Source organism: Notothenia rossii, assembly GCF_949606895.1.
Source record: "Notothenia rossii genome assembly, chromosome: 12".
In the NCBI taxonomy this organism is placed as follows: Eukaryota; Metazoa; Chordata; class Actinopteri; order Perciformes; family Nototheniidae; genus Notothenia; species Notothenia rossii.
Genome location: NC_136911.1, coordinates 12,579,548 through 12,593,883, shown reverse-complemented (window position 1 = coordinate 12,593,883; position 14,336 = coordinate 12,579,548). Strand labels below are relative to the sequence as shown.

The following is a 14,336-nucleotide window of genomic DNA, read 5'->3' as shown; positions in this document are numbered from 1 at the left end:
AGAGAGATTTAGAAAAAAAACAACACTTCTTTGGTCATTTGGGTGGATTTTCCATATCTTTGGACCCCTTGGTTGATTTTGATGATTGACATCTCTTTTTAACCAATAGAGCCAATATAATCAAGGGGAAGTTCCTAAACATCCATCTAAACATTACCCATTGGTTAATAGAGTGATATGTAGCCAGATAGCCCAAGACCGGAAGCTGTCATACACTCTGGTAGCATGATAGCAGCTATATATGAAAACTCAGTTTTTGACATAATTATGGAATGATGGATTATCAGTAATCATTCCAAAGTGACACAGACACATTGGATTAACCTATGGATTAACCTTCAGCAGCGTTTTTTTCGTTTTAATGCCATTGAACACAACTTTGATCAGAACAACAGCATAGGTAAGAATTTATCCCGTATTTCCTCAGTAATGCTACGTGTTGTGATGTCTGGTTTTGTTTCCCATTTCGCGATTTGATCGTACAGTGATGATACTTATACCTATAGAATCTGTGGAATCTCAGTTTGCTAATCCATATCTTGTTTGTGCAGATCCAATAAGTAATAAGGGTATTTTAGCGTGAGTTCTGTGCTAAGTGTGTTAGCATTTTTTCCCTCAGGGCTAATTCAGAGGCTTTGTTATTACCCTTGTGTTTCGTTTAGCTAAAAATTGTTAATATTGTCTGTTAACAGAGTTTCTTCCCGTTAAGTGGATGGTGTCCTAGCACAAAGTGCGAGGAACCTATTGTTATCCTACATAACTATTATATTTCTGCTGGCGTTTCCTGTTTTTGAGGGCTTTAAGACGCTTCAAAAGTTGTATAATTTTGCACGGACGCCAGGACCGGTGAAACATTTGACATTCTGGAGTCAATGGGTTCAAATTGTCCAACGTGCTCGCTAGCGCCACCTATATGTAAATCATTTTGGAAACATTTACATAGTTGCACCCTAAGTCTGTTTGACCTGACATTTTGCACACTTATCCGGGTGGACCTGCTCTACATTTGGACCTTTTGAACCACTAAGCTCCACCTACTTTGATGTTTTTGTATTAGCATAATGTTCAAAAAAATGAAATATTCACTTATATGTCAATTTTTTAGTTTTTCAACACCAAACTTAGTATACAGCGTCGGTGGAGGGGCACACACATTACCCTAGGAAATGAGCATGTTCAGTCGATAAATGTCGATATTAATACCATTAATCAAAAAGTATTTGCAAAAAGGCGGGGCTTAGAAATAAATGCTCATAACTCATCAACAATGTATCCAAATATCACAGATTTTGGTGGATAGGTTCATTCTGTCTTGGGGAATAGGCACACCAAAGCATTTTTATTTTTGGAATATAGGGGGCGCATAAAACACCACAAATCTATAACTCAAGCACGGATGGACGAAATATATATATATATATATTATAATATATATATATATATTATAATATATATATATAACATTAAAATATGTTATCGATGTCCCCATTCCCAGTTTGTTTTGGGAATAATTGCGATTTTTACTATGTTTTGGTAGCTCTTAACAAAACAGAATTTTTGTAAAAGACTGCGACTCTAAAAGGCAAGTTTGTGATTTTAACACTGTTTCGATTAAACAATACATTATACAATATTACGACTTTTTGCCATATTTTTAACACAATATACTTGTACCTTTTTTTTGTTGTGGTTGTAGGGCTTCTAGATATTTAGCATGTCATGCATAAACACGGTGTCATCTCTTCCTTGAAACTGACGTGCTGCCGTTTTACAAAACAAGTTATTTTTCTGCTTCTTCATCCTCTGAATTTTCCTCCCCGTCCCTCTTCCTTCAGCCAGCACAACAAGAATCAAGGTGGATCTGTGAAATGAAACACCTCTTCCCAAAGCGTGACTTCCCTATTGAGAGCATGCGTCTAGGGCAGTAGGGTCTAAACCAATTGGCCAGATATACTAACATGCAGAACGTACGGTATGTTTGAAGACTAACCATTTATCCAGTTCAAGCTGTCTTTAAGATGTGACATTGCGCTCTGACTATTTCCCGTAAAATGGTGACAAACTATTACTTCTTCTTAAATTTGACCTCTTGCTGCTTGGTTGAAATTGATAGATGAAAAATAACTTAAAAAAAAAAAAGACTCAAACAGTGAGGGACATTATACTGGTGAAAAAACTCTCAATTCTACAGATGACTCCCCCCACTCAACGCAATAAGTCCCTCCCTCCACTCAGCAAAGCATCTAAAACTAAGGACCCCACTAAGACGACAGTTTGAAAACTAGCTATGGATCTGAGAAAAACCAAGTCTGATGTAGCCTACCCTTATTATCACCAGGATAACGTATATGGGCTTAATGAATGGATGTTACAAAGTAGGGGAGAGGATGTTCCCGAAGAAGAGCTCTCCTCTATATCATATCCATGTAAGGTCTTTAGGACAAAAGAGGACTATGATAACATGACATATGAAGAATATCTTTCTTTAAAAGATGGTATTATAGATAACCTCTATAGAAACAATATATCTCATACCACTTGCCAAGATCGCAAACGACATTTAGCAGATAAGAAAAGCAAAAGTAAAGAAAACCGAAGAAAAAGAGAAAGCAAAATGAAAAGGAGAAGAAAAATGAAAAGCAAACGCAGAATGCAAATGAAAAGAAAAGGGACCATAGGATGGAAAATGAAAAAGACAAAAAGAAGGAAGGTAAAAAGAAAAAGGAACAAAGTGCAGAAATGTCAACTAACTATAGAGGATGGTGTTGTAGACCCATTACCGAATCATAATAATCTTATAGATCAGCTACCGCTAACCGACTGTTGCGAATGTGTTGAACAAATACCAAAAGCAATGGCAGAGCTTTGCTTCAATATAATGAGAGAAAAAGCACGATACTACGGAATTGCCCAAATTGGAGACAGTGCCAGAGCATGTATTAAAAGACTGTTGGAGGATCTCTATTCTAGTGTCGGTTGCCATTACATCGAAGGATATGCCAAAACGTGTGACGACATAGACAAAGCTTTTGAAAACAATTATATTAATTATATTGTATTTTATATTTTTTAATGTAGCAGCTATGATATATAAAGTGCAAGATAAGATAAAAAGCGCTACATAAAGTGCAAGAGGAGATACCCCTGTGTTAAAGTGCATTTATTTAGCGGTGATTACACGTCTGTTTGTTGCTCAACCATTCTTTAAGTTGACCTTTAAAACTATTGAGAGTGGGACAATCCCGTATCTCAGCTGGGGGGCTATTCCACAATGAGCTGCCTTTAATGGAGAGGACATTTTGTCCAAAGGTGGTCCGTCTGTGGTGGACTTCACAGTCTCCTCTGGTTTCTGACCTAGTGCTGCGTCCAGTGTGTTTTCTCTGGATGAATTCCCCCAAGGGGAGGGGGGCCAGCCCATGTGAATATTATTTTTTTTAAAAACATATACTTTTAAAAGACATAAAATTGTCAAAAACTCAAGAAATTGTGATTTTCAAGGATGGTACAGTGGTGGTATGACTGTGGCTTTCTGTCAAACACCTAGAAAGCTCTCTTGAACAGCTGTTCTATGGGTTTCAGGTGTGTGGCACAAGCAAACGACCAGTTTGTAAAACAGTATTCAATGTGGGATAGAATCATACAGTGGAGGTATGACTTTGCAGCATTGACAGTTAAGAAAAAGGTCTAATTTGTTTAAAATGTTGCAAGTTGAATTGAATGGTATTGGATACTTTCTGGATATGTTTCTTAAAAAGTCAAGTGCGAGTCCAATATGACACTCCCTGTTCAAGATACTTGCACTGGGAGACTAGTTCTATTTCTGCTCCATTTAAAAATACATTGGATCCTTCGATTTGGATTGATCGTTTACTGAACATCGTCGTTTGCATCCACATGCATACTGTTTTTGTTGTACTCATACTGTCAATATGCAGATTGTGTTATATAGCTTTAGATAGAATATTTTTTCTTCCTCTTTGCATAATTTGCATCCACAATCCTTTGCCAGTAGGTGTTTCCACAGTCCTTGCGGTTTTCCAATTGTTCAACTAATTGGGAGCTACTGTAAGCTATTTGTATTTGCATTTTAGCACATTACTTCCTGCAGTGATTCAGAAAGTATTGTGTTTGGGCTTTTTATTGTGAAAGGGAGACCACTACTCAGAACCAGACATAATTTCATAGAGAAAGCGAGTCTTATAGGGAGACAATTGAAATGCTAATGTCGTCTTTATTTTACATCCATTACAAATTTGTGCAATCAACTACTTCATTATGTTAAGTTTTCTACAGCCACTTTAAATGCAATCAAATGTATATTTCTAAGTGCTTACAACTTAAAAAATCTTTACGTACAAATGACTGTATATTGAATATATTTCTGTACCCAGTGTTGAACAGGACCCAAACCTTTGAGAGATGAAAAAGGACACATCTGCTTTAATCAACTGCCAAGTAGTCAAGTCTGCATTTGTGTCTGTTCATTTGTGAAACGTGGAATTCGGTTTCTTTTTAATGGCCTAGGCGGATTTTGGCTTTTTTTCTCTTGCCAAGATACTTTTAGACACATTTTGAGGTATGCAAAACCTTAAAACTAGAACACTGATGGCTGGCTTATGCTGCAAACTTCATCACCTTTTAACAAGAGAGTAAGTATATAAAACGTTATTTTGTATATTTTACACATCAGCAGAAACAGAGAGAGAGATGGCAGGCACCTTTACAGACACTTTGTTTTAGAGAGAACCCCTCCCCCCTCTGTCTAGTGATAAGATGGAAGGAAGGGGGGAGGAGGGGGCAGGGCCAGACACACACACACACACACACACACACACACACACACACACACACACACACACACACACACACACACACACACACACACACACACACACACACACACACACACACACACACACACACACACACACAGACACACAGACTCACACACACACACACACACACACACACCAAAAGGCCTGACAGCCATAGGACGAGGTAAGGGGGACATTAAGGGAGTGAGTGACTAACTTTTGACGAGGAAGGTGTTTTCTTTGTTCTGATCAGCCTCAATCTGCATACTCTGTCTGAATACATTGAGAGTTACTTTTGACTCTAACAGTGTTCCACTGGAGTCATAGCTTTCTGAACTTATTTCTTAGCAGCAATTCGGTTTCTTTTTAATGGCCTAGGCGAATTTTGGCTTTTTTTCTCTTGCCAAGATACTTTTAGACACACTTTGAGATGTGCAAAGCCTTAAAATCTAGAACACTGATGGCTGGCTTACGCTGCAAACTTCATCGCCTTTTAACAAGAGACTAAGTATATAAAACGTTATTTTGTATATTTTACACATTAGCAGAAACAGAGAGAGAGATGGAAGGAAGGGGGGAGGAAGTCTCCCCCAACTCTACAGACACAGGCCATAGAAAAGAGGAAAGTGTGACATTAGGAAGGCAAAAGGTGCTTTCTTTGTTCTGATCTGACCGAATCCGCATACTCTGTCTGAAATACCTGGAGAGTTACTTTTGTTAGAGCTTTCAGAGCTTTCTGAATGTATTTCTTAGCAGCACTGGGCATTTTTGTGTTGTATTGTATACAGTTGAAAGTGCACAGATAAACAGTCAAGCATGGGCGGTAAAAATGTGTCTCCTCAGGCTCTCTAATACACACACAGTCATCTCTCAAACGAGGTGCCTGCCTGCTTTCCAGGACTTTTACAGCCTCTGGCGGACTACAGGGCCATGGGGTGTTAAGACAGGCCCCTATAGCTCTGGAGTGAAGGTCTCCCCACACACACACACACACACACACACACACACACACACACACACACACACACACACACACACACACACACACACTTGGGGGCGGGCCCACCTGTCACTTTTATGCATACTAATGTGATTGAAACATTTTTTATGATACACCATAAGGTGCAACAGTGGGGGCTTTTCACACCTGTGAATACACATCAACCCCCTCCTATCGACGGATCTCACACCTACTTGGGATATCACAACTACTTGAGATCTCAAACCTCGATCAAAGGGGAGGCGGGACTTAGCTCATTTGCATAATGGGGGAGGTGTGACCTGTCACTTTGTTATGCATACTAACGAGACGAAAGCGGAATGAATACTACTACTGACAAGCTGCACACAATGCAACCAGAGGAGAAGGAGAGAGGCCACTGCAGCCTTCCTCAGGTCCTTTATGGAGGCCCTGGTTGGGGATTGGGAGCACCTGGGGGAGAGGCTGCACCTGGAGACAATCAGGGAGACAGAGAGCGACACATACAAAAGCACACACACACAAGCACCCCCCCCCCCATAAAACACACGTTATACTGCTCACAAGCAGCCAACACCGGAGCAACACATGGAACACACACATCACACGAAATACACACATCACTCACTAAACACAGATCCACAGCGCTCTGAGCTAGATCCACACCCACCGCTTCAGAGATGGGAACACCCACACCCACAGCACTGTCACAGACGGACGCAGAACTTAACTGCAACTCACCACACTGTCGCATTGCAACTGGGTGCCGGTCTTTTGGGTTTTCCACAGACCGCTTGGAAGCTGCCACCTGTTTCTTCCGAGCTACACACTCTGCCACTAGATGAACAGGGTCAAGACAAAATAAACACAATCTCTTTTTCTTAGGTCCTGGAAGAAACAGAATGAGCATGTGTGGCACGCCTGTTACGAGCTTTCCGGAAACCAATACGATGAGGAGAATTGCTCTGAGCCAAAACACCACTGTGTCACAATCCCTTCCTCATCCGTCATAGTGGCACCCTGCTTTCAATTCAAAGCTGCACAGTCTGCTATCAAATGACCAGGGTTATGACAGAAAAAGCAAGGCTTTTCTGGCTTGGGACCTGATACTGGAAAACTCGCACGGGGAACGTATGTGTCACAAGCTCTATGGTAAAAATCTCGCTGAGGGGAATCAGATTCTCTCTTGATGAGGGGGATCACGCTGAGAAAAAACACTTTTATGTGTAAGTGTAAACTCATCTGCTAGAGTGGCAGCCTGCTAAAGGGTAGATACTTTTTGCTCATTTAAATGAACTACAGTACGTTCTGGTACAAAGTTTTTAAATTCCTCCAGCATCATTAGTTCACACATTGAGGTAATGTCATCAGCTTTACAAGCTCTACGCCACCTGTCAAAGAGGATTTTCTTCTCCCTCGCAAAGTCTACATAAGTCTGGCCAGAAATTGTATTCAGGCCGCGGAAACGCTGCCTGTAGGCCTCAGGCACAAGCTCATATGCCCTTAGAACAGCACCTTTCACTTTGTTAAATACCATACAATCCTCGACAGAAAGAGAAGAGCAAGCCTCCTGAGCCTTGCCGACTAGCTTGCACTGTACAAGTATGGCCCACACGTCTTCTGGCCAGCGCAGAGCAGCAGCAATGCACTCAAATGCACCAAAGAAGGTCTCCACTTCTGACTCACGAAAGACAGGGACCAGCTGAATGTTGCTACCAACATCAAAGCAGCAGCAGAACCTGACAATGGTTGTGTACCCGAAGAGGTACCAACTGAACCTGTCTGCAGCTCTAGCTGACGCATCCTGAAAGCTGTGTCTGCATCTAACTTTCTGATCTCCAGCTCCCTCCTGAGCTGAAAGGCTCGCTCACGCTCCTCCTTCTCCCACTGTAGACGAGCTAACCTCACTTTCCACCTGGCATCTAATTTAGAACCAGTATGAGAGGACTCACGCCACACAAGGGAGGCCATACTAAACACACAAACTCATTTTCAACACTCACACTTAAATCACCTCACTCAACAACAGGTAAAATATCTGAGGCTACACAAACATTGACTCTTTCAAATAACAAACTTCCCCAAATCCTGCCTACCATAAACTTACCTACCTATCTTCTGGAGCGTGCCGGGCCTCGAGGCGAATTTAAAAAGGCAAACATCAGCGGCCAAAACCCTGAAACGCCTGCCCTCAACAGGGACTAAATCCCCGCCCAGGATTTCCCCGAAAATAAAAAAGGCAAAATAATAAATGAGTGTCTGAAGGGAGGACTGATTCAGCCCAGCTCGACACTCCTCTATCCAAACTGAGGAAGCTGTTCAATAGTAAGAGACTTCACAGCCAATGCTACACTTATATACACTACTGCTCACCCCCAAACACAATATCAACACTAAACAACAAACAATCAAATACTCACTCTTTGTCTGAAAGGTCGGACGAGCCCCTATTTGTTACGTTCCCTCCTAACTAGGGGTAGAAAGGGAAGAGTAAGATGAGATCGCTGTCCCTTTTAAGAGAGAGAGAGAGAGAGAGAGAGAGAGAGAGAGGGGTGTGGCGTGTGCATGTGTGTGTGTGGAAGGTAGAGCGAGAGTGAGCGAGCGTGTGTATGTTTCTGGAAGTGAAACGAGGCAGCAGAAAAACAGAGGTCTGTGATGTATTTTGTGAAACAGAAGAACAACTAAATAAATGCAACGGCCTCTGCAAGAAGATCTCGCCTCTCTTCAGTCATTTAAGATAAAAAAAAATGGGTTATTGAACCTGAAGCTTGTTGCTTCTGCCCTGGGAGACGACATAGAGTCATCCCCCCTGTTTCCTCGACTACGGTCTGGCAGCCGACAGGAAAGTTCAACACACAGATGGCCAGTCCGCCCCTTTGTAGCATATTATTTCGATGAGAGATGAGCAGATTGCCACTGGGCTTTCAACCAAAGACACAGCCACGCAAAAACTGCGGCATTTGTATAGCTCCTTCTGGATACTGCAATTTGTGAAGTACTTTCCTGGTCAAACGATCAGCACTGTACCACGGAGGAAAGCAGCAGAAAGTTGCCTGGAGTAAAGAGAGCGGGGCTGCGTTGCGTGCATGGCTTCCTTCTGCAGGTAACGGGGGGACACGCTCTGGCGGCGGTCTTGTTCAGGATCCGAAAATACAATTTAAATATTTTTGCACACCTATTTCACTAATTCCTAGAGTGCCACTGGTTACGGTGCCGCATGCCAAAGGTGGCACGTGTGCCAGGGGTTGCCGACCCCTGCGGCATATCGTTTTTTTTCCCACTGTCACGGATATATTGTTTTTGTATCACATCGGACGGGAGGAAATGCAGCCCGGCTCTACCGATAATTTATCTGTGCACGTGTTTTACTGAACGAGCATACTGTACTGTAATAAATAATAATAATGCATTTATTTTATAAGGCGCCTTTCAAGGCACTCAAGGTCGCCGTACAACAAGGTTAAAAACAATTTTTACAAACATAACTGTGATCTGCATTCACTTATGAAACATTTAATTAATGTTTTAAAAAATAGTAAGGGGGTCCAAAATCAGTCAACATGCTTTATTTTTAACGTTCATCACTATAATAATCAAAAGGATAAATATGAATGTTAGTTTTTACTGAAATTATCAAATAAAGTCAACATTTCACAGTCTTTACTGAGCTATGTGGGGTTTCTTAAACTTTTTAAAACATATTTAAAGGTGATATACACATTAATAGATGTTAAGGACTAACACGTTTAGGATCTTTTCATACAACCATACGTATCGGGATCATTTTGTAATAATGTGGACCGGAGGGTGAGGGTGACGAGCATAAGTTTAACTTTCCTTTTTATTTATAGCCTGTGAAAACCATAACAAATATGTGTTTAAATGCTCTTCAGCAAACACAACTGCAGAGCTGTAAACATTACTGAAGTACTGAAAGTCCATGAAACAAACTGAAGACCTAAGTTCACCCAGTTGTCTTTGTGTATTTGTGAATGAAGCGCAATCTCATGGTTAAATCCTGAAATTGAACAAATGGGTAAATCTGGCAACGCCCTCTCAGGAAATAGTGGGAGGGTTTAAAAATCCCAGCCACTGGTATTCGCTGGGTTTTTGGATGGAATCTGCTGGGTGGAGTCCTTTCTGGAGTGCTACATCTGTATTCTTAATAACTTGTTTCATAACAAGGATAACTAAACTAATCATATGTGTGTTTTAAGAACACTGAAATGTATGGAAAGTAAGGATTTATATGCTGTTTTGTGTAGTTCATTAATCTAAGCCTACATAAAATTGGGCAGAGGGTATCCACCTATCAATCTACTTATGGAGACGCTAGAAACCACATGTGATTAACGACCAATCCTAAAGTTGAACAGTGACTTGGCTTATAACTTTGTTTGATTCTCCCCCACCTCTCTTTTTTCATAGACTGGGAAGCTCGTATTGACAGCCACGGCAGAGTTTTTTATGTGGATCATGTCAACCGTACCACAACCTGGCAGAGACCAAGCCACAGCAGCAAGTGTAACCACGGCATCCCCCGCTCAGGATCCACACAGCAGATGGAACAACTCAACAGGAGGTCAGACTTGGAATAAAGAGAGAGAGCTCCAACTGTAGGGATTATAGTAGACACAGTATACTACAATAACATTGTAGTATATATTATGTTGGGTGTGTTGTCATACGAATTATGCAATAACCTGTAAAGTTGATTGTGAAAGACGCAGATACCCGTTATAATAAACAGCAAGACTTCACAAGCCAAATAAATGTTCCATCAGCATACTCGTGTGAAAAGATGACTTGTTGTTTCTGCAGATACGAGAACATCCAAAGAACCATGGCCACAGAAGAGGATGGTGAAAGTCCAAGGTTAGAGCGCAGCAGCAGTGCGGAGACTGATTCTGAGACTTCTCAGACAGGTACCGTTCTGACCCTCCTCACCATTTGAAATGAGATGAAGAATCTCTGCTTTTCATGCCAATAAAATATAAGACTTAAAAAAGGATTATTATTATGCTAACAGGTATATAAAATCAAGCACCCAGCCATGCAGTCTGCCTTTACAAACATTTGTGAAAGAATGGGTCGTTCTAAAGAGCTCACTGAATTTGAACGTGGTACTGTAATAGGATGCCACCGTTGCAACAAGTCAGTTTGTGAAATGTCTTCTCTCCTAGATATTCCACGATCAACTGTAAGTGGTATTATTGTATATGTGTAAAAGTGTAGGTACCACAGCAACTCAGCCACGAAGAGGCAGACAACGTAAAGTTACAGAGCGGGGTCGCTGAGTGCTGAAGCGCATAGTGCGCAAAAGTGGCCAAAGCTCTGCTGACTCAATAACTGCAGAGTTCCAAACCAGCTCTGGTATTAATATCAGCACCAAAACTGTGCACCGGGAGCTTCATGGCATGGGTTTTTATGGCCGAGCAGCTGCATGCAAGCCTTTCATCACCAAGCATAATGCCAAGTGTCAGATGGAGTGGTGTAAAGCACGCCGCCACTGGACTCTGGAGCAGTGGAAACGTGTTCTGTGGAGTGACGAATCACGTTTCTCCATCCTCTGATGGACAAGTCTTGGTTGGCGAAGGCAAGGGTTGCAGTCGAATTGTCCAAAAATCAGCTCTTATCATCTTTTCCTATCCACTATTCCTTAACCTCTGTGTGAAACGTCACAGGGTTAAGGAATAGTGGATAGGAGAATTCAAAAGGGCTTAGGAAAAGAGACTGTGGTGCTTTGAGAATCTGACTGCACTTACACTATCCGACGTATTTATGATGCGCCAGCGGTAGTCATAAATATACATCTGCTGTGGGGAAACTAAAGTTTTTTATACAGCGGACTACATGGATGTTTAATAAGAACGGCGGACTATTGTAAACCAGTGACCAGTGATGGGGTCATTACTCAAAAAAAGTAATCTATTGTACATTACTCATTACTTTAAAAAAATATATATTTTCACTTTACTTCTTTACTTTCTACATAAAGTAACTTGTTACATCACTCTTTACATTACTTTTGCGTTACTCAGCAACAGCCTATAGCCAAAACTTAAAACTTAGGCCTACATGTGAACACATATAACAATACTATTGTTTGTAGCCTTTATTTAACCAGGTGAAAATCCCATTGAGATCAACGATCTCTTTTTCAAGGGAGACCTGCAAAATTGCAATAAGGAAGAGATAACACAAGTTAATAACGGTTGTAAATTCTAGTTTTTGCTGCTTGCACACATTCAACATCATCACTCTGGTTTCGGGGGTCTTTAGCTACTTGCTTAGTGTTAGCATATTGCCTTTGCAGGTGCTTGGAGAGGTCTGGCCTGGACACAGTTTGCACCTTACCGTCACATTCCTGTCCTTTCTTCTGACAAATTCTAAATAATGGGCATACCTCCACCCCTCGAAAGTTATAGCTATTGATGAGTCCGCTATGTCTCTGCACTGCAGCACAACCCCTGTGACAGTTGCATGTGGACTAGCTAAACTAAACAGCAAAAATCGTAAGTGTTAATTTAACTCTTATAGAGTTCAAATCAACACTTTCTTGTGTTTATATAATCCTCACCAATTGACCTTTCGCAAAGCCACGCCCCCCCTTGGTTACTGTTGCTAGTCCGACAAGCTGAGAGCCAGATGCGTTAAACAAAGCCATAATAGAGGGTCTCCGTAACGTCGGAGTCGCCTTAACAGACTCATTTTGGAGCAATAACGCAGCAATATCCTCCAGGTCCCGACAAAAGGGGGCTACAATACGCTATGGAGGGTTATATCCACAGTATAAACAATAGAAAAGAGGGAGGCACAACATCAATAGAGGCACTTGCATACAGGTCGCAGTGCAAGAGTGAAAAACCACATGAGCTGTATGTCAATTCGACGGAATTATTATTATTATTTTTGGAATAAAACAATACAATCACAAGAGGCATTAAATGTTGTAGTTTGTCTAAAGTTAACTACCGTTCCTTGGTGGCTTCTGCATCCACCTTGTTGTTCCTTTGTGGGGGTCGGGGGTGCCCACTTGTGCAGCAGGATTAGGGAAGTCGGCAGTAGGCTTTCCATTAACAAAATGCTACAAAGATTAAAGCAAAATATAATGAATGATTGCCTGTGGCTTTCTTGTTTGTACTTTGACCACAGGTAGACTAATAACGGAGCTCAGCTGTTCAGACATTTATTATGCATCAAGTGATACACATGGTCAAAACTACCTATAAGCACACAGCTTAAAGATGTAGTCGTGTGACTTTAGCTACGTTAGTTAGTGAAATTAGTTAATTAAATTAGTTAGTTAATTTGTGAATGTAATCTTTGCTAGCTAGCTAGCTACGTTAGCACGTATTTACCTTGGAGCAAACGTATTTGTGTTTGTTGATATTCGCCATATTCAGCTGGGCATGGGGCCTGCCGCATTTCTTTATCCACTGGCGGCATCTCGCCTCTCGGGTTTGGGTTTAGGAAACGGGTAAAATATCACCACCCCCCCCCCCCCCCCCCCCCCCCCCCCCTCTAAGCCTATGGGATATCTGCTATCTTTGCAAAGACCATAAGCACAACGCTTCACCATTTTCGCATTGAATTTGAACGCTAAGCTTGTCGGACTTCCACAGGGAGCAGCGCACGTGATCGGATATGATTGGACAATGGGCATTTAGTGGCCGTGGCTTTGCGAAAGGCCAATTGGGAGTTAAAGTTACAATTTTGAAAGTGTTAATATTTTAACTCTTTGATAGTGTTAATTATCTAACACTGACAGTGTTGTTTTATAACATTTTTAACACTAAATGGTGTTATTGCTTTACACTGGGAGTGTTGATTTATATAATTTAGAAAGTTGTTCAATTACACAGGAAAGTGTATTGTTAACACTAAATTGTGTTATTCCCCTGCACTGTGAGTGTTAATTTGAACCTTCAGTGTTTTATATCTGAAATGGGTATTATTTTTACAATATTAATCTATGCACTGTACACACAAATAATTGTTACTATAAGAAAAACACAATCTCTATAGGTTAAATCTATTAGCTCTATTTACATTTAGATACATTTGTTGACTTCCACAAGACTTAAGAATATTTAATAAATCATTACAAACTCTCAATGTTGTCCTTCTTTATTCAACACTGCAAAAATTACAGTATCTGCACTTAACAGGCGTCGTAAACATGTTACAGATAATGTATCTCTCCACTCTATCCAGCACAGCATAATGCACATTTTGTTTTTCAAAAGAAACAACTGACAACTGGTCAGGACATGTGACAAACAGAGGTCTAGTTTATGTACACAACTATACAGTATATGCACATTTAAAAATAAAACAAAGGCACGACATATTCGCTCATCTCCACCATAAGCACTTTGTAAGTCAAAGGGCTTATATATGACAAGGCTTTCTACTTTGATTACATCTTTTTCATCACTTTCAAATACTTTGTAGGCATGCAAATGTTCACTAAATGGTCAACCACAAGCTTATTCACAAGGAAGTAGATAGCACTATCAACTAAAAGGACCTTGTTTATT

The 14,336-nt window shown here is 40.9% G+C and overlaps 1 protein-coding gene across 1 annotated transcript in view; it reads left to right on the top strand.

Annotated features, from left to right (window-relative positions):
- hecw1a (HECT, C2 and WW domain containing E3 ubiquitin protein ligase 1a) overlaps positions 1 to 14,336 on the top strand; it is a 193,327-nt gene that overhangs the window by 126,973 nt on the left and 52,018 nt on the right. The window contains 2 exon segments of the mRNA XM_079661830.1: positions 10,222 to 10,375; positions 10,615 to 10,718. Coding sequence (XP_079517956.1) covers positions 10,222 to 10,375; positions 10,615 to 10,718 — 258 coding nt within the window.